This window comes from Chiroxiphia lanceolata, chromosome 8, assembly GCF_009829145.1.
Source record: "Chiroxiphia lanceolata isolate bChiLan1 chromosome 8, bChiLan1.pri, whole genome shotgun sequence".
Taxonomy (NCBI): domain Eukaryota; kingdom Metazoa; phylum Chordata; class Aves; order Passeriformes; family Pipridae; genus Chiroxiphia; species Chiroxiphia lanceolata.
The window spans coordinates 25,505,851-25,527,587 of record NC_045644.1 but is presented as its reverse complement, the minus strand read 5'-3'; the positions used below and the strand labels follow the sequence as shown (position 1 = coordinate 25,527,587).

The window sequence follows — 21,737 nt, the reverse complement described above, 5'->3', positions numbered from 1 at the left end:
GTTGTTGAGGTCAAGCACTTCTTCATTGGAGGGATTTCACATGTGCGGAGATACTGCAAGGTGGCACCTCACACACCACAGCTCACAGCCTCTCCAGAAAAGATCCAGCTACAGTTTTGCACCCTACTGTGGGACTCTTGCCGGAGGCATTCAACAGTGGCTCTGTTTGACGAGGGTTAGATGGACTATGCATCCCTGCCTGCTCTGGCACTTCTCACAGAATGACATTTCAGAGTCCTTCCAGCGCCATTTGTGTTAAATATCGATTTGAAATGTATTCTCAGTCAAAATACACATTCCTGTTCTGTCAGCAAAGGGATGGGGTTATTAATTAAAACCAAATCAAATTCCCCAGTTGGTCTCAAATTATAGCTGCTAACAGTTAAGAACCAGAGTTATACACATACATTCTTTCCCCATTAATTAGAAACTCTCTTCTCTAAGTTTCACAGAGCACATCCAGTCTCAAAATAGGCACTATTTTTGAGAGTATATAGTTTGCAACCCGTTCAAACTGATGTACTTAGTCTTATGAATGTCGACACGGCATAGGCAGTTTAAAAACACACCGACTTAGCAAGCGCATTGATTTTGGAAAAAGAGTAGCGGGGGTGCAATTTAAAGTATTAGCTACCTACCTGTTGGCAGCAAATAGTAGATTTTGCCCCGTTCTGCTTGGCTTATGAGCTTTGTGGTGCCTAAGTAGCAACAAGACTCCAGGAGTTTGGCCTTCCATGGACTCCAGAGTGGGACTCGTTCGGGCCTGTGTTTGTTCAAGTCAGGATACATTCTGCTCACAGCGGGTCCTTTTTCTTCCTGGGAGAAAAAGGAAGAAACAAGTAAATGGAGGCTGCATTCAGGAAGCCTTTGAAACAGTCTCTGAGAAACAGTTTTCTTTTCCCCATAGTTCTCAGAGTTCATTTTCTGCTTCTACTATACTGTGTGCAAGTAGGGGCTAATCCTTTTGTCACACTCCCTTTCCACTTAGCTCACATTTCTTTCCACTTTTTCCCCCAAAACTTTTCTCCTTTATTCTGGAAAATCATTTCCCTGGTATGCCAGGCCTTCCCCAGGCCCCTGCCTTGGCTCCACGCAGTCAGCCCCTTTGTAGCCTTTCCTCGGCTGCACCGCTTTCTGATCCCAGAAGTCACCTTTGCTGCATTTCTGAATGGATTCCTATCATCCATACACTGTATGGATGCAACTTTATTCTGCTTTTTTTAACCTCGTTACAGTTTCCTGAGGCACATGATCAACAACAACAACTAAGAATGCTGGCTCTGTAGAAAGCCAAGAGCATTCACCATTCAGGAAATAAGCCATTTCATTCTATACAGATATTTTAATATTTTTAAAAGATCAAGCACATTAGTTTGTTCCAGTTCACTTTCCAGCCTGTGACAATAGCATTGACTATGCGGCTGATAGAGACACTTCTGTGTTTCCAGTATTTACCTGAACTATGTGTAACTACATGGTAACCTGAAAAGAGGAAAGGGGACATGGGAGTGCTTTTACCCTTCTGGATATAGCCTGAAGGAAGTAAGGAACCCATTAGTTCCCCAGGCTAACACTGCCTGCTTACACAGCAGCTTTCATTCAAGGTTTTAGAAGATGCTGTTGTTCAGAAGAAGTTCTGTCAATATATTAGGTACTCTGTTCTTTCCAGAAACTGGAAACTAGACTTCTTTTTGGCAGGAGTCACCCAAGAGTTTCCAACAATGTCATGCTCTTAATTCTTGAGATTCTAACATCCGTTTATTTGCAGATGCCATTGGGTATACACTACATATTTCAACTGCGTAAAATTATTTTGGAGCGCATTAGTACTGTGTGCTGCTTTTGCATCAAGTGGGCTTATGCTATCTTTGGAACAACACATAGCTTTCCACAGTTAAACTGTTGACTGTTTTCTACACAGTGCTTGCTTTGGTTGGCTTTTTTTTTTTTTTTCCCCCCCCTCACAGTTTTGTCCTGGGTTGGCTTAGGCTGGAGCCGAGCTGTGACAATGATTGACACATAGCTGTACACAATATTTGGAAAGTGACCTAATGAGGGGCCAAAATAGCAACAGATTGAGAAATGATAGGATCATAGGGTGTAAAATAGTCGTGCCTTCTGTATGTTGCATTGCGATTGAAAATTTCTGGAGGACAACACTTGCAATAAGACACAGCCCCTGTGAAAAGTTGCTATTATACCAGGTTTGAAAGTCTGCATGGCAGTGCCTGTGTATGTGACTTGCATACTGACCAAAGGAACAGGACAGAAAAAAATAAAAGTGCCAGCACCCACAGAGTAGTCTTGTACTTCACCAAGATTTTTGTCCTCCAGACTTTTTCCACTACAATGGATGCCTTCTAAATAAACATGATGAACACAGCTGTTTGGTGCATAAAAGCCCATTGTACCAGGGAAAAAAAGCAATAATAAAGGTTTCAACAGTAAAGCAACAAAGAGTGTTTTGTTCCATATGCAAGACTCATTTTGCAAAACAGACCTGCTTTAAACCAAACTTTACTGCAGCATTTATTGTCCTAGATATGAAACGAAAGCATGTTAGAACATTAAGATGCAATAAATTGGCCATTGAACTGAGCTCCACCCTCATTATAACACCATCCATCAGAGCCAAGTATTTGAGGCTTTGTTGTGGGGCTGGTTACATGGAATTTAATGCCTTTGAGACACAGCCAGGTATCTGTGGCTTTGTCATTGAGGGATATAATTGAGAAACCTAGAATAAGGGGCAAGAGACTCATACGCTATTTTTCTGTATTCACAGGAGGCATCCTACCAGGTCAACACTGTCTTTGGTCATACCAAGTCAATGCTAGCTTTGGTCAAGAAGAGACAGTGACCAGTAACTAGAAATTATCATATTATAATAGTTAAGCATGTTTCTCAGAACTCAGAGTGCTAATTGCAGCACAGCCTGTGAGAAGAAGCCTAATGAATTCTTTGCCCATGTGTAGTACTCTGTGTGTCTTTCAAGAGGGAAATTCCTTCTAGAAACCTCTATGGCAGCCGCTTTCTGAATCTAAACCATATTTTACTTAAGCACAAATAACTGCATACACCAGATTAGAAAAAAATCACCTTTTTCAAAAAGTCGTTCATGTTTCTGACTCACAGACTTCCAGATCCAGCCCTTATAGCCAAGAGGGAAACTAATTGTGAGAGAACACAAGATAGTTCAGTTTACTACAGTAAGGTATGGATTACTCACTTGAAAAGAAAATCATTGGAGTTAAAAAAGTTTACACAGTGTGCTGTGGAAAGTAACATTCAAATACCTGTGAAACTGAAGCAGGTCTACGGCACTGGGATAGATACTGGGATAGATTAGGTAGCTTCCCAAAGAAGACAATAACATTGATAATTTAACAACAAAAACCTGTGAAACACTGTCAAGAACAAAAAATATAGGGAAGGAAGTTGGCAGTTCTACAGAAAATATATTTTATATCAGACAAACTTGTTGTCCATCTGTCTTTCATAGAATTAGAGGGATACACACTAGAGTGATATTTGATGAAGAAGATTTGTCCTAGATGAATTATGATTATAAGATTTTTCTAATCTCCATTCTTATAGTATCAGAGGAGTATATGGATTGCTATACCTGATCAGGCCATTGACCCACTAAATTAAGTGCAATATCTCTGAAAACAGCCATGATTAAAAGATTTAAAAGAGAGAACAAAACACCTTATAAGAGGCTGCTCACAACCAGTATGGTCTGGGGGCGAACACAACTGAGATGCAGATTAGCAGAGATTGCCATATGCTCCAAAACATATCTGATTTGTTTATGTAATACAAAATTAATAGTTATTCTAACACAGACCATGTTTTTGAGGCAGAGTGCTTGATGTGCTAGGCTCCTAAGTCAGGACTTCTTGCTTTCTCACTTGCAGTCTAAACAACCACAGTATTATCTCTTCTTGTTAAGCATAGTTATTGATGGAGTACCACAGTGATGCCTGCAGTACATGAAATTATCCTTTAATAGTGATTATTTGATTGATTTCCTCATTTTCATTTTTCTCACTATTCTTTGTGCAAGTACTAACATTTCAGTGCCCTTATCCTTCTTCAAACTTTATTTAAAAGGCACTAGCACAACAATTCCAGCATTGGAGGAGCTTGTGCTCTCTGCCTCAGGGTGACTGTACACTACAGATATTTTGAGGCTACTTAAAAGTGCCAGTCAAGTAGTTTCAAACTGCTTTTCAGGAAGTTAAATGACAATTCTCACATTGGTCCTCCTAAGAAATCCCAGGGAACTGAATGTCTATGTTAATCAGAGGACAATATGCATTTGGAGATCTTGGCAACAGCAGCCTCCTCCATCCTCCCACACAGCCAGCTCCAGAGCCCTTTTGATGATACTGCCTCAGCACATGAAGTGCAGCTTTCACAGCCCACTCTATTCTGGTCTCAAAATCTCAGATCCTATTACAGGTACTTGCGCTAACAGCTATTTTGTTTCCAATTCCACATGAACATAGGCTTTAAAATGCAGAAATTCAGGGGTTTATGTCTACAATCATTCTCTTTTGCTCCCCATTTTTATTTCTGCAGCCATGGCCTCCTGCTTTGCTACTTCTGTAGTCTATGGAAAACACCCTCTTTCGCCAGGGAAGAAAAAACCCATATGTGAATGTATTTTAGGAAGTGGAGTCTGAAAATAAGATCTATATCTTGTATAAGAAGTGTGAAACTGAAGTTATCGTCCAAATTACACTGTTCCATTTGTATTGCCTGGGTATGGCTTTAGATTTCTCTGTTCTCCAGGATTAAGTTTTTTGTTTGCATGGTTTTTATAAATGCACTGTACTGCATATGGTAGATACTCTTTTCTTACTCTTCACACTGAGGCTGAATTACCTAATAGCAATTTGATTGCAGGGGGAAATACACAGGAGCCAAATTTGGTTCACTTAAGCAAGCATTCTAAATACAATTACATTGCTTTTACTCTGGCTTCCTTACCTGAACAAGAACAGCAGAAAGCTCCCAGAAGTAAGAAGAAAAAGTTGTGTTGAATTTATTCCAACAGCTAGAACCTCTTGTGTTGTTCCTTACCCACAAACTGCCCCCACTGCCAGCAAATGCTGCTGTAGCTCTGCAGCACACCTGCCCTACCTCAGGCTTTAACTACTTCGAGCATGACTTACAGCTGGGCTTTAGTTCATTACAACGGATGTATTATCCACCATAGTCTTCTGCAGCTACTTGTTTTCACATCAAAATCAAAACCATCAGAACTAACCAAAGCTGGCAACAACTAAAATATTAATTGCTGAAAGTAAATCAAGTCTTCTAGGAGAGAGAGATGGGCTTTCTGCTCTACTGTTGACTTCTTTTTGATAGGTTGAAAAAAAAGGCAACAATAGAAGATAGACCAATGATATATATTATTCCTGATTAGTTGAAAATCATTGCCAACTCCTTTAAATCACTTGGGATTTTGTGTTTATGCAAACTCCTCATTGAGGGAAGCACTGGCATGCACTTTCTGCCTCACAAAAACATCCACGTCTTGAAAAACTCGTCAGGCAATACATAAAAAATCACCCCAACCTATAATTGGAGGCAAAAGCACATAGAATTCTTGTTACAATTATATTTTATACACAGAGCTTTCATTTACAGTTTTTTATGCGTTTACAGTGTCTTCCATGCCAAAGCACCCAAACAAAGGGGTGATGTAACTGTGTGTTGGGTAATGATTTTTCATCCATTCCTCTGTTGCTCTGCAGACACAGACTCAGTTATTCAGAATAGAAAAGGACGATCCTTCTCCAGTGAACTACACAAATGATCAGACAACTAAGTCTGACTTGAACCAATATATTAATTTATGAAGTGTATGGAACAAATTAAATAACCAAGTTGTGTACTCAACTGCTTTTATCCATAAGCCAATCCCCCCTCTTCCTCCCACCACACACACACCCTCCCCCCCAGGCCTTTTTTGTTTTGTTGATTATTTGGGGGATTTTGTGGACTTGCACAAGATAAATAACAAGCAACTTTTATCAAAATATTGCATGTTATCGACAGATACAATGTGAGGATTAATGCAGAGAAAAGTTTTCTAGATCAGAGTTTAAGTGGGCCATAAAAGGACTCTGAAACCTGATTTAAGTGAAATTTAAATCTAAGACCAGAGAATCTTTTCCGTGCTACTTTAAGAAGCATGAAAGCCAGTGACACAGTGCAGTTGCAAAAAGATGCAGGCACAGATATTAGAAAGCCAAATCATAGAATACTGATATTATGTATTTGCATAGAAACAAAAGCAAGTGTGTCCTGTTAGCCAAACTAGATGCATACATATAAATGCTACCTAAAAAGTGATATTGGGTGTCACCTTCAAGTTTCTGAACTGATTAATAAAACGTCACAGTTAACATCTGTACCTTTCCCCAGTTTCTTTTCCTCAGAAAAATTGCCACAGCCTGATGCCCATTTTGCTACTCTGCTGAATTGTTCTTCTTCCTCCTTCAGAAAGCCACAATTAAATGATTAAATTAAATGAGGAGAATATATAAGTGTTTGCTTCATGGCAGTTTACGTAGGTTCTGTGTGGGTTCCAGAGTAGTTATAATGGATCAAAGGAACTAATTACATTTTGCTAAGCTATTCAGATCTTAAAGTAGTGCTGACATAATTCAGACAGACAGTATTTCCTATGTGTCAAAACTTAGATCACTTCTTTTTTCCTGAAGGTTGTTTTTTATTCTCAGAATGATTACAAGCAATCTGTTACCTACTAAAAGCAGAACCTAAAATTATAGACAGGTTCACCTGAGGAAAGCAGAATAAATGCAGGGATATGAGTCTTGGGCTTTGTCCACGTCCCTTATTGTCTAGACAGACCAGCACAGCTGTGGGGAGTTTTGGTAGGTTTTAAGTTTTAACGTTACAATCCTTTCTTTCTGTTGTGTGTTTTGGTATAAGCAAATACTAACAAGTCCAATACTTCGACGAAGAGGAATTTTAAGAAGCCTCTTGTAGATCTTTTTCTTAGCTCTTTCAGCTGCTGCTGATAGGAAATACTGGTCTCCAAACCTGTGTCTAAAGAAATATATTTTTTGTTTCTACAGATTTAATTTGAAGATTAGCAAATGCCCTCATGATCCAGGACTTGAGCTTATATGCAAAGCAGGCATATGTTCCTGCTATATTAAATGGCCACCCACCACTACTCCCTGCACGTGGCAGGATTTGGTGTCTCTTTTGAATCAACAGAAGTGCAGTACCCTACATAGAAGGATCATAGGTATCTGGAAATACAGATATTTATTTACACCTCATCCAGCTAACTGCCAACTAAGCAAACACTTAAATGGAATCAGCTTGCTCTCAGAGATTTGCTACTAGGAGCTCCAGGTGTCTAAGTGATTGTAGCAGGGGGAGTTGGAGCCTATATTTCTTCACACTAAGACAGCCTGCTGGGCAACTATTTGTAAGTAGTCATTAGGGCTGTGGATATCTGTGGCTGAAAGGATAGCAAAGGAACTATTGTACAGTATTGCATCCTGAAAATGGAGGACTAGCAAGAGTTTTTAAGAGAGTTTGAGCATCACTGATCCTTGAAATACAGACGCATTCTTATATAACCATCTTTCTCAAACATATGTTGCAACTGAAATTAATAGAGTAATAGATTCATTCCTCTAGTAGTCCCAACTTGGGGGGAAAAAAATCCTTAAATCTATTTGGAAACCAGATTACTCAATTGTTATTTTATAATTTATCTGAAGCAGATTGTGATGTTTTAGGTTTAATTGCTCAGATCACACTTCAAGCTGTGCTGTATCACAACTGATGAAGAGGGTGGCTTTAAATGTAGATAAAACTGTCTAAAAACTGGAGTCACAGAATGAAATTCCAGCCTGTTGTTTAGTACATAGAAATAATTTATTTTCCTCGCTATATTCAATTTAATAAAAGTTTTTGTCTTCCCGTGAGTGCAGGAACTGAGGCCCTGAGCGCATTGCGAGGGGCCCGTTCTGGGCAGATGATGTATTGTTTCTACCTCTGACAGTGACCTTAGCTTTGCCTCTTTTAAACTTTGGCAGGCATTGCAGAGGTTTCTGTGCCAAGAAGGCATTACTGAATGTAAATGATATAAACAAAACTGTCTCAGACTTACGGTTCTGTTTAACCCAAAATGGACATTTCTTAGCAAAACCTTTCATCATGCAAGAGCTGCACAGGAGGTAAATGCTTTCCTAAGTGTGTCTTGAACAGGCACATATCTATTTCCGGGTGTTATTTTTCTTATGTTTGGAGTGTCAAAAGAGCCACCAAACGAGAGGAAACCCGACTCTTGTTTTCCAAACTGCAGGTCAGATTGAGACAAGATTTCCTGCAGGAAACAGAGATGTTAACAGAAAGTGCAGGGATCAAAACATGTCCATCCGTTTCTCCCCTCACTTTATGCCATACAACCTTCATAATCTCCTCCTCGCCCAAGAACCCTGTCTCAACCAGAGTGGCTTGTTTGTCAGCAGTGTGAGGAGGCAGTGGGATGGAGGTGCATGGCAAAGGCCCTCCCTGTGGCCTCAGAAAGGTCAGGGAGGTTGGTGGCCAGGGGAGACCCAGCTTTAGGCAGGCAAGAGATAGGCCGAGAAATGAAGGCTTCTGTGGGGATGTGTTAAAGTAATTTGCAATGTGAATGGTCTCCCTGATATAGTGCTCATGTGTTAGAGCTTCTCTTTAGCATAAGTGGGCAGTTGTTTGGCATTTAGCAGATGAAAAGGATCCCTGCAGAACTTGGTGCAAGATTCAAGATTTAGAAAGTTCCTCCAAGACTACACACCTTTGACCAGAGCAAATCTCTGTCCTCTTCCACACCTGCCTTTAAAGACTTTTTGTGATGTCCCCATACATTGTGTAAAGTGAGTGTTCTCACTAACATCCACAGCAAACCCTTCCCTGAGGCTGAAATAAGGAGGATCACACTGCTAGGAGAGAGAGCCAAAAGACCTACGCAAGCTCCAGCAAGCCTGGAGATGATGACTGAGCAACTTCTTAACTGTCAGCATTACTTCTATACCACTGTATAGTAGACAGGGAGAGGTATTTTTTTTAACATCTAAAGATTTGTGAAATTCATTGAATTCTTTGGATCAAAATGTTAAAGACCAGCAGATGTAAAACAAGGCAAGGTGGTGTTGGTCTCCAGCCTTGCTGTGAACTGAAGGTACAGCAGTCATGTACAGAAAGGGTGTTGCACCCACTTGCTGTTCTGCAGAATCTCAGCAATTACATCCTGAGAAGCCACAACCAGCCAAGCTGTCAGATTTGGAATAACTAGATTAGAGACATCTGTCTGCTAGAGTAAAGATTCGTCGCCCTTCAATGACTAGTTTCACAACCACTAGCAGGTCACACAGCATTCACAGTTGTTTCATTAAGATACTGTTTCTACAAAAGAAAAGTCCTAGTGCCATCTATCTGAAAATATTTATAAGTAGGCATTAGTGTTAGCAATTTAACATAAACATGTATTTATCTAAAACCCCCTACAGAAGAAGGATGAATTAAGGTATACTTGGCTAATGTAACTAGCCGGGAATGTATTAAGGTTTACTTGGCTAATCTGCATTTATCTGTGGTTTTATATGAGGAACTTGAGCAATTCAGATTTTATTGAAGTCAGCCCAAAGACCAGATTTTTTGACAGCTGACTTAAATGTTGATTTCAGAAGGAAACAAAAACCTGAGTCTTTTTTTCCTTTCTCCAGGCAAACATTTTCTTCACTGAGTGATGAGCTTGGCTTGCAGTTCTCCAATGATAAAATGTTACTGAGCAAAGTCTTAAGCTTTTTTTTGTAATAGTATCCAATTTATCAGAGGAGTTAAAGCAGACATAAGCTATACAGGAGCAGTTTTTGAGGTTTTCCAGTTCAGCCTGGGTAATTAAACTTCTCTGTTTCTTCTGGCTCAAATTAATACAACTAAATTTATTACAGTATTTTCATTTAATCCCTCTGTTTTCAGAAGGATTTGGGGTTGGCCATAAACATTGATGATGATCTTAAAGGTCTTTTCCAGCCTAAACAATTCTATGATTCTATTCTATGATTCTGCAGTAGATGTTTTCTTTGGGGACAAAACCAGGGAACTGTTTGATCACTTATAAAGAGCTGAAGCACAGAAAAGTCACGAGTTTGAAGTGGTTATATCCACACGTGGTCATCCTCAGGTGCAACTGTTGTGCTTTCACACATACTGCATAGCCCCATGGATAAACCCCATATGAAAAGCAAGCCTTAGGACACTAGGAGAGAAGAGACAGATATAGGCCCTCAGTTTTGTGTATTAGCATGTACAAGGCACTGAATTACTGTTTGGGTAGCTCAGATTTCCCTCTCCTCAAACACGAAAATAGCCACTGAGCGAGGGCTTGGCTATCCTACTGTTATATCCATGACACAGCACAGGGATGCACTCACTTCTTAACTTCATGAAAATTCAAGCTGATAACTTTAGCACCTTTTGACATTTCAATGCAGGGCTAATAATTAGCATGCCTAGTCCGGTTACCACCATAGAGCCTGGAGAATGTTTGCAATTTACAGTATATGAAAACCTTACTTTTTCCACACTGATGACAGGGCAGCCCAACCTGCCTTTTCCAACAGGCTTCAAAGAGCCGTGGCGCCTGTTGACTTAAACTTAACTCTGGCAGTTAAGATTGCTTTATTTTTGTTTGCTTTATTAGGTTGGCAACATACTAAAGGAAAAATAAAGTCATCAAAAATTCTCTGCTCATTGCTTTTCAATTACAGACTATTTTATGGAAGCATTGATGACTGGAGTAAGTTATAGGAATACTGAATTGCTACAGGACCTCACTTCAGTATGTGCAGTTAAAACAAACCTGGAGAGAACCATGAGCAGCAATCATACTAACTTAAAGAGCATCAAAACAGACCTACTGGCCAGATACAGCCTATCAACCACATCAGCCAGCACAGGTCATTCTAGCTTCACGTAACTAATGGATATGAACCCCTTTATCATTGCCTTAAGGGCCCAGCAGCTACAAACTGAACTTGGGATAGAAACTGATTTTTCCAGGTACTTTTCCTGTCCATACCTAAAAGCTTCACTCCTTAAATCCTAATAAGAAGATACCATTCCCACATAAACAGGTTGTCATTGCTTATTAATATCAGCTGTTCTGGTAGATAGGTAATCCTTTCACCTTTGGTCAGAATTCAGCGTTTCATAATTGAGATGCTACTGTGCTATCTGTGCTTTTCTTGGTCCCTGTTAAAAATACCTTTACAGCTAAAGCAGTAGCCATACATACCAGTGGAAAACTTGGAAAGTAAGACTTGCCACTAACTTGTTTGAATGTTTCATTGCATATTCCTAACAGTACTGTTGTCTTTATTTTCAACATTTCACCACTGCTAAAAAAGAAGCTGTAGAGATAAAGGCAGTGTTTCCTTTTCCACCTCTTGGCTCATCAGTCCCAAAAGCTGTCTCTGAAAGGCAGGGACCTAGCCAAGGGAATCAAGAGCATTTGCCAATCATTCACGTAACTAGGAATTTCGTAGAGGTGAGTTAGATGCTGGAACTCTTGAGTCACTTGCATATGTTACCCAACTGGAAATCAGAGTGAGGAAGCTATAGAAGACAATAGCTGCCTCTTTCACAAAGGACCACACTGCAACTTTACAGATTACGTGGCCTTTAACTGGAAACACTCAGCAAACAAATAACAAAGGAAGCTTTGCTTCCCAGCACCACCAACAGATATATTTTAAAGATCTACCAAGCAGAGAGGTTACCTTTGGAAAGTACAACATCAGACTTTCAGTTCGGTTCATTCGACTAAGTCAACAAGTTTCATAGGAAGGAAAACAAACAAACAAACAAACTTACAGTATCAGCTGGAACTTCCCACCAAACCAGTTTCTAAGTTTTACCGTCAGATCCCCCATCCCCCAGTAGAGCAAGATAAGGAAATCCTGAATTCATTGCAGCTGGGCTGATGAGCCTTGTAATTAGGACATGCAGTGTGGTCTTTTGGCGCCTTGAGAGCACTAACCCTTTCACTGCCAAATCCTTTCTATCCTGTTGGAGCTCGAAATGAGACTCCATTTGAGAGGTACTGTTGTCTACTTTTTAAAGAAATAGGTTGGCTTTGCTACTGGTGCATTGTGAACACAGAGCAATCATTACTTTTGGTGGAATTCATCAGAGGAGCAGTCTCCCTGCCACCTCCCAGATGTCTACTAATATGCTTGAGACCACAGTGAGTTAGAATGCATTTCTAACTTGCTCTTTATTTTCTGTCTGAGAGCATCAACATTCTCCCTGATCATTCCCTGGACATCCCCTTTGAGTGTGAAGCTAATTCAAAAGTTTTTATTCAAAACCCTTCTTAAAAATCCCCTTTGCAGCAGTGCAAACAGTAAGGACTGAATTGCTGATCTGCACAATTAAATACTCCAGAAAGAAAAAAAAAAAAAACCAAACCAAAAAACCAGAACTGTTTTGGTTCATTCACACCTTGTCTTCTACAAAGACAAAATGGACTGAAACACCATTTCATCACATTCATTACATGCCCTAAGCTTTCACTATTTGATTCCAGGGACCAGGATGAACTTTCCCACTACCACCCTTATTATATAATTTGGCTTTTGGGAATGGCTTATTTCCTCATCTCCTTCTGAAGAACTGGAGATTTCCAGAGCTCGAAACAGGACGTAGCACCATTTGTGCTGGTGCTCTTTATAGCAACTTTCAAGTGCAACAGATTTAAGGCCATTTTCCAGGTCAGATTGGCAGGAACCGTTGAAGTGGTTTGCCTGACTGTACCCAGAGGGATGGGCTGCATTTTGGGATCGTCTAGGAGTTTGCTTTAGGAATTCATTGTTCTTTAAAGTACCAGTGACATCAGCAATGTGCATCTTCTCCTTTAGTGTCATCTTCTGGAATGATGTATTTGTTTCTTCCTTTTTTAAGACTGGGCCTCAAGTGGGCCCATAGGGAAGTGTTTTGTGGTGCTATGCATAAACTGGATGTTTTGCCATGTCCAACTTTGGCATGTATTGCACAAATGCACTGCCAGCTGAACCAGGTGGCCACTTTTAGAGCCATGTGCCACACTTTGGCCACAGAACCAATGGTGGCTGCTACGATTATGATTTAGTGTCAGTGCAGCCCATAGTCTGATGGGATTCTGGCCTTTGGCAAGGCTTCTGGTTGAAACAAAAGTTTGTAAAGGTTTGTTGACAGAGTGGGCCACCTTATGTTACAGTATTGATCTGAAATGCGCCCAGAAGGGTTGGTGAGGAATGAATTACATAATCCCCAGTTTCTCAAATAATCCCCAGATTTCTCTCTTTTAATGAGGGCAATAGCTCAGTGTAAGGGATTTTAGGAAAGAAAACAGTCACCACTGCAAGCCATACATCCAATTCAAAGCCCACTGAAGGCAGCAGATAGGTATGTTTTCTTTTGTCACTGATTTGGCCCTGGGGGCAAGAATAGCAACCTCCTGATGGCCAGGAGTTACATATTCTACCTCCCCAGGAGATATTTTACATTTTGGCAATAGGTAAAGAATTTGGGATTTCACACATTCTGTGTGTTCATACATACAGCTTTCTATAAAAATCAGATAATAAGGAATTTGCAGAGTTACTGATGCATGTAATCCATGTGAAGTACTTTAAGAATCTCTTAAAGGCAAGAGGACTCTTAAAAAAAGATTTTATATTATTCCAAGTATATATAAGAGAGAGTGGCTCCTAGGGAGACAAGAACTTCTTGAAAGACTCTTAATTAATACTATTTTGGCATCCATAGCACTTCCGCTTCCTCTTAACAATTTGATGCCAAGAATTTCTCATTCCAATAGCATCCAATAAATTCTAGACAATAAATTCTAGTGACTGTTGGAAGTATCTTTGGTTGCTTGATGGCTAAAGGAGCTAAAATCTTTTTATTCGTTTTTGAAATAGCTTTTCCTTTTAAAATCTATAGCTTTAACCCCTGAAACAAAGTGGCTGATTCTCCTCTTAGCAACCACAACATCCTGCACCAGCACAGAACTGTGCTGTGCAGGGAGTAAAATTATGGGCATTTCAGTACCTGGACATATGTGAAGTCTCCTGTGAGATCAGATTCTACTCTGGGGCCCTTTGAGTTGATCCTGCTGCTGTGCACCAGCTTCAGTTTTGTAAGAAGGGTCAGTGTTTTGTTTGACCATAGTGCAACTGGGTGGAGCAGATTATCTCAGGCTAAATTTTTCTTTACAGTGTACACCATCTGCAGTGGGATGGGATTCAGTGAGAGCTGGGACTCATCCAGGTACTTGTGCCTAGAGCCTCAATATCATTCTTTTGGTGTGTGACTGTCAGCCGGAAAACACTCAGTGTGCAGACATCCTGAATGTTTGAGATCTCTGAAATAAACGTATTTTCCATTTCAGATTTGTTTCACAAACTCTCTAAATCAGTTTCAATGCATGTCTTCAATATGTATATAGCAGATATAAACATATGAAAACATATATGACATATATAAAGACTCCACTGAAGTATTTGGATTTAATAGCACTGAACACCATGTGAAAAGTGTCCCATAACGTAAGGATGGAGCGGACAGTCAATAGTTGGTCCTATTTCTATAGTAATTCATTATTATGTTAATGTTTTTAAGAGTTATTTCCTTTTTAAACTCCTGCTACAGTTTCTTTTGAATGTTACCAAGTTAAAGAATGAATCCTTGTTATCTCCATTAGGGAGAATAGCTATTTAGGTGTTGATGGGTTTCCTGATGTTCTAAAACTACTGAATGGCAAATTAGGAGCTACTGATTTAGATTTGCAGATTGAGAGAGTGAAGATCCTATTGAGGTGAAGTACAAAACACAAGTATTTACTGTTTATTAGAAAGTGTTTAAATTACAGTAGGTTTCCCCTTAGAAAATCCAAAACAGATGTAGACCTCAATGTTTCTTGTTATGATTTGAACATGGGACTCTACAGTGACTGTCTGATTAACCCGATTGGAAATTAAAAGTTATTTTGCATTTTTCTTGGTGTTCTTTTCCTTTCCCTGACTTCACTATTCGTTGCGTAAGTAGTTTTGGACACAAAAACATTTCTTTTTGTGAGTTGTTCTTTCAGCTTTTTGCCTGCATATTCTAACCATACCATGAATGTGTTACGGTCAAACACAAGAAAGCAGTCACTGCTTAGTGGAAAGGCTGGACTAAGTGAACCATGGCAAGCTCAACAGTTTCCTCAGCAGTGGGGTGACCAGCTCCATTGCACTGCCTTTGTGAAACCTCTTTATTAATGGCCTGTGTATTGCTCTCCTCAAATATGCAGCCATGTTTCTAATGAAAAAAAATCACTTTTTTCCCTGCTCTTTTTATCCTTCTCCTGCTCAGATCTGCCTCAGACCAATCCTAAATACAGTCCTGTGTTGCATGCAATTTTTTTCTTTTCTTTTGCAGGCTCTGAGCAGCAGTCTGTACAAGAGTGCATCACCTTATGGCTCACTTAATAACATTGTGGATGGGTTAAGCTCCCTCACTGAGCACTTCTCTGACCTATCCCTTTCTTCAGAAGCCAGAAAACCCAGCAAGAGGCCACCTCCTAACTACCTGTGCCACCTCTGCTTTAACAAGGGACACTACATCAAAGACTGCCCACAGGTAAGGAATATATAATATTCTGGAAAAATCTGCATTAAAATTTTCCCCATTCCCTGATTTAGTAACACAGAATTTGAGAGGGAGTAGCACTGAAGAAATATCTTGACAAAGTGCCAAGCTAGCCATGTGTTCTTTTAATCTAGTCTTTATCACAATGCAGATGGAAAAAGTAAGCTATTTCATTTGCCTGATAAGTATTACAGAAGATATTAATCTAGGCACATGAGTAGGTAGATTTTGGAAACTTTAAAAATGGCTACTATGAAATTTTCTGTTACAGAGATTGTGTAAAATACGTTTTCAAGCAACACCCTGTGTAGTCAGTTTGGCAATAGCACTTAATAAAAATATAACAAGTTACATATGCTAAAGGAGAAGAAATTGTTACATTGGAGAATTTTGAATCAGTAACACAAGCTCCAGGTATTTCTGGTGCAAACTCTCTTCTGTCTTATAAAAGAGTTTTGCTGTACTTGGCAAGATGTGTTGGTCTTTGACTCCTAGAACTTTTCTGTAGTGGCAAAGCTGGCAGTATTTATTTCCTTAGAAAAGAGGTATAAACCAGTGTGCAGAGGTATAAACCACTCACCAATGTGCAATTTATTTTTTTTCCTGAGGCTCCAAGCCACAGTGTACAAGGTTTTTTCATTTTCTCTGGTTTCAGCTGGATGCAGTTGTGTTGCTGGCTTAAACTTTCAGAATTCCAACAATATCCTATGTAGAGTCCCAAGGAAATTAAAATGCTGCCAATACTTTAGAAACACAGATGTGGACATTACCAGCATCCATTTCACTATGACTTTAACCTCTTATCCTCTTATTGTATGACTTTCAGCAGAATTAATCTGCGTAAAATTAACTACAGTTAATTTGCAGTTGAGGATGTCAGACGTATATAAGCCAAAACACAAGCAGAAGAGCATCTGCCAGCTGAGTAAGATCAGCATGAAATCAAGTGTAACATCAGATGAGCTTTAACTGAGTGAATTCTTCTTGCTGTTATGAATAGACTAACTTTATTACTTTATCTGTATTTAATTCTAATGAAAGCTATGGAATTAAAGTACATTTGCAATCTTAGGTGTGGCACTTGAAAATGGTTTTATTTATTTTTTCAATATATATTGAATAAGAATTTTCTTTAGGAAACAACTGTGAAATTTTCTTTGCTGGAGATCAAAAGTATTCCGGTTTGTGTACTTCTGTGTTTAATGTACTTAATTTAGCACGTTACAGAACAAAGTAAAGATAGGACCATGTAATAGCATACATTGCTTAACAAGGGGACTAAAACTAGAACTACTATGTGGTGGAGTGAAAAGCTGCTAATCTGGGGTTGGATGGCTGTGCTTTGCTGTGCAGTGTGAGAAACCAAATGAATGCAACAGGTCTCTTGATGATCAGGACGTGCAAGCTGCAGCTCACACAGTTGGTCCCAAGTAAATGTGTCAGTGTTGGAGCAGTAATGCATTGTTTATTTCATAGGCATTCTTATGGTTTGAGGCACTAGGGATTAAAGAAATTTAGTGAAAATTGAAGACACACGCATAGAAATCCAGGAGATCCAAACAAATTAAGGACTGTGTAGGAACAGTAACTCAAACTGCACATCCTATGTGTGTTTTTTTTTAAAGATTTAACTTAATGTCTTCAATTTCTCTGTGAACCAGGAAATGGAAAGACTTCCTACTGGGTGTACTCTGTGGCTGTCCTATGAGACAGGGAGGAATGACTGAAGGAACACAGGACAGGGGGGCACCTGCTCACTCACTGCATGTGGTCTCCTATGGTTACAGGCAACCATATTGTATAGCCCCTCTCCAAAACTGATCAAGTTCTGGTTGGGAAGCATTTTAGTATTTTGCCCTTGCTACTGCTGATGTGAGAAGCTGCTCCAGAACCTCAGTCCTCTCCTAACTAGAAATCTTCCAATTTCTAGGATGAGTGTAACTCATGGTCACCTTACAGTCATTTGTTCTCCTGCCAACGTTGTCCTCCACTGAAATAGTTCTTATCCCTCCCCGGTGTTTATCTCAGGATGTATTAATTGACTGCAATCATATCCTCTCTCAGCATTCATTCTGTAGGACTAACTGAGCCAGGTTTTCTCAGTCTCCTCACAGAAAGTGTACAGACTCTCTACCTCCTTCTCATGGCTGTTCTCTTGTGCTTTTCATCTCCTTGCACATGTGTGACTACATGGACATGTGGTCAGGTCTCGTCAGTGCCTTTTGCTGTGTGTACACATATCTGTTTCCATAGATTAAAGTTTATGTTAGTTAAGGAACAGGTGATATGACATTGGTTCTGCTCTGTTGGAGATTTCTTCTAACACAAGCAATTGCTTTATGGTGTAATCAACATGAAAGTGCTTTCTTGAAAAAAAAGCAAAGTTAAGCATTCACAGAAATTTACACATTTCTTTATGTTATCTAAATTTGAGGACAGATCTAAAGAGGATGACCCTGTTTGCACAAGTTATGTTCAAAACAGTAAAAACATCGTGCTCAGGAAGGGAGCACCAATGGCAGGATCAGGCTTTTGTCATAAAAATCCCCATTTGTTACCACTGCTTTTGACAATAACTGATTTCTTAGTGTGAACATTACATGCACTACTTAATATCTTATATTTTGATGCTTAGTTTTGCTAGTGCTGTCAAAAATGAAATTTGTTTTGCAAATCCTACCAATAAAGGGCTGTAGCTATGCATTTTTAAAGTACTTAAACCTGGATAGAGAAAAGCGATAAAGTAATCTGATCTAGACAAAATGCATATCAGTAAATCATATGGTATTTTTATTTTCTTTTTATGTAACTGCCTAATAAGAAACACATTTTGAAAGGGAGTGTTTTATGGAGTTTTTCCTGCATAGCAAAGAAATTGTGTAACAAGTTTAGGCCTTTAAAACAAGCAGAATTAAGTGAGTGTATAAACACTGAAAAGATATCGTCTTTTTCTGTTGCTGTAAAAGTTGATGAAAATACATGTATTGGTTCAGATTTATCTCTTAAGTGATGATCATATTTCAGGAGGTTAAGTCATTATAAACAAAAATTGCCAGCTTTTGTATTTGACTACCTTAGGTATCTGCAGTTTGTCCAATATCATATCCAAAATTATCTGTTGGAAATTGAAATGGGATTTAGCAAACTTCTATTATTTTAGCTTGTAGTTTATGTCATATATAGTGATAGAAAGCAGGATTTTTCTGTTAAAGAAACTACCAAAAATAAGAGCAACATTAGGACTGCAATTCATAATTTCTAATTTGCTTATATTTGAAAAAACTGTTTGTTGCAATTATTATGTCTATAAAAACCAGAGCACTTACCTTTGGCATCATCTTTATAGCATAGCTACATTTGTGAGTTTCAGTGGCTCAGACAATAACATCTTACTCATACCTCTCTGATATTCTTTCATGTACAGAATTCTCCTTGACTTGAATGAACTGAAAAATGTGTAGAGAATAAAGGTTAAAAGCACTGTTCTTAATATAGTGATCTCTTAAATTATCATTGACTGTGCCATAAAAAAATAAACAAACTATTTCTCTTTAAATAGCAAGGAAGGCGAGGAATGAGAGTACTTTTACTATGTAGTTTGCTACTGATGGATTGCATGATATATAAATATATATGTATATAGATTTGTGAAAACTCTGTATACTTGTGTGCTAAAAGGTACGATGCCAGCTTACATCTCACATATGCGTGATAACCACAGGACCTTTTTCCCCTTCCAGGACAAAAAATGATGAGTTCTGGGCCAGTAATAGTTTAGATGTATGATACTTTATGACATTTATTTATATAGCAGGTGTAGAAACTCATGGAGGACTAAGTCGTATTGTCACTTTTCACCCATTATCACTGTAGTCTATATTTTTAAATCCTATAAAATATAAACAGTGAGTTTCTTTGTACCGTGTGTGGCCTATACAAAATTCATCTTGCTCCTTTACATCATAGGGATGTTATTGACATGACCACTCTTCCATGATGTCATCAACCTAAACTCAGACCTGTCATACATGTTTAATTTGCAGAAAGTATAGGATAATGGGACGTACAGGATAATGGAGTATGGTGTTACATGCAGCATATATGGACATTTGTGAATGAAACACCTGGTTCAGATTCTGAGGTGTTACAGAGTGATTGAACCTTTTCCACTTTTCAAAAATCTGCTCTTGGAAGGAAATACATAGACAGAGATTCTAGACCTCATTTATTGCTTATGTCATTCCTGTTGTTAATTTGGGCAATAAAGGCAACAACAGAAGTCCAAGCTTGGAGCTCCAGCAAAGCATCTCTGTATTCAGAATTTCCAAACTGCTTACATTATGTTTCTCTCAAGCACCGGTTCCATGTTCTGGTGTCTCTGTCCTAACTTTATTCAAATACCTGTGCCAGTGCCAAGCTCTTTGAAAAAAATCTTTCTAACAATTCCTGTAAATCTCTACACAGGCAAGGAACTCTCACATCACGGAGCCTTAGTGGTGAAAAAAATAAGGGCAAATATCACCCGTAATTCTGCAGTCAGTTCCTGTGCACTGCAACTATTTAGCCCAGTCCCTGGGAGATATAGAACTGTTATACAGTGTGTTTCCCAATTTTACATAATTCTTACAGAGGAAAATGCATGTGCATGCTTATAGAACTACAGACATACTACCACAGACGTATGTGTAATGGGAAACAATATTAGTCTCTTTTTGCATTACACTTCTAAATTTGTGACTGAAATGCATGGCATGATCCATATTAATGTGGCCAACACTGGGAGTCTTCCACTGCCAACAGTGATCTTTGAAGCAGATCCTGAAAAACTAAAGTGCCTTTAGAATGCATATTCAAGTCAGTGGGAGCAGTAGGTAATTGGTGTGGCTGCTTGAGCTTGCATAGATTTGCTTTTGTGGTTTCTTGCAGGATGTGGAAGAAATCAGTGTCAAGCTGAGTTTAGTCTTTTCTTCTCAGTCCATAGCTTGATCTGCCAGATCATGCTGCCCTGAAGCTGTCCCTCCCTGTGGTCAGATATAGTGGATCTTTGGCAGTAGAGTTGGCTCAGCAAGCAGCTATTTGGCTGCAAGACTGGAGCGACTCTCATGCCTGAATCATTAATCTGATTTGTCTTTGTGCCTTATGGTTGTGCAAGGATCTCAAAGGTCCACAACATTCAAGGAATTCACAGCTGTGATTTCTCCAGGTACCAAAGGCTGACTAAGATGGCAACGAGGACCAAGCTGGCATCTTTACAAAGATGAAAAAAAAATAAATTTACCTTTCTGGGTTTTAGCTTAGAGATCTTAATTTTTTTAAAAAGCAAAACAAACACAAACCTCTTTAAATTTGTTTTTCTTTTAAAGATGATGTTTCAAAGAGCTCTGGAATTAAAGGAGATCATAGATCATTTAGCAAATCTTAAAATTCACTCTGAAAATAGTAGTTTTTGACAGTTGCTACACTTTACAGTAGTCTTCTGGATGTTGTGTGATTGCCTCCAAATAAATGTGTCTTTTCTCTGTTGAACTGAGTGAAATATTGGTATTGTTACTCAGTTACAGGATGAGGGGTCAATCTCCCCAGCCTCAGAGGAATCTGATACCCTGTATGGGCTCAATTTTTTCCAGTTTCACTGTAGTTTTTAATCAGAGTGTACTTGCTGGCATTTGATCTGGTGTGGTGTGGGACACATAATAAAAGAAAACAATAGCTAAACTCATCCCTGGTGCAGTAGCACTGATGTTAGTAAGATCAGTACTGAGAGAGAACCTAATAGCCTGTATGACAAGGAGGGAAAAGGTGTTAATCTCTGCTATATGTAATTGTTTTCAAACTGCATGTGGCACTTCAGAAAAAACCTCTGTATACCCAGCTCCTTGTTTCTGTAGCTTTGAAATACATTTTGATATGTTAATCCATTTTCTGTGGTGCACATTTCTTCACATAAATATAGCTCCGTAAGAAATTGTAGTTCTGTAAGTACCTATGCACATACTAAACTTCCACATTACAACATG

General features: G+C 39.0%; 1 protein-coding gene across 2 annotated transcripts in view; it reads left to right on the top strand.

Annotated features, from left to right (window-relative positions):
• ZCCHC24 (zinc finger CCHC-type containing 24) overlaps positions 1-21,737 on the top strand; it is a 109,455-nt gene that overhangs the window by 1,344 nt on the left and 86,374 nt on the right. For both annotated transcript variants that reach the window (XM_032694413.1, XM_032694414.1), the window contains exon 2: positions 15,511-15,711. In XM_032694413.1, coding sequence (XP_032550304.1) covers positions 15,511-15,711 — 201 coding nt within the window. The remainder of the gene's footprint in view (positions 1-15,510; positions 15,712-21,737) is intronic.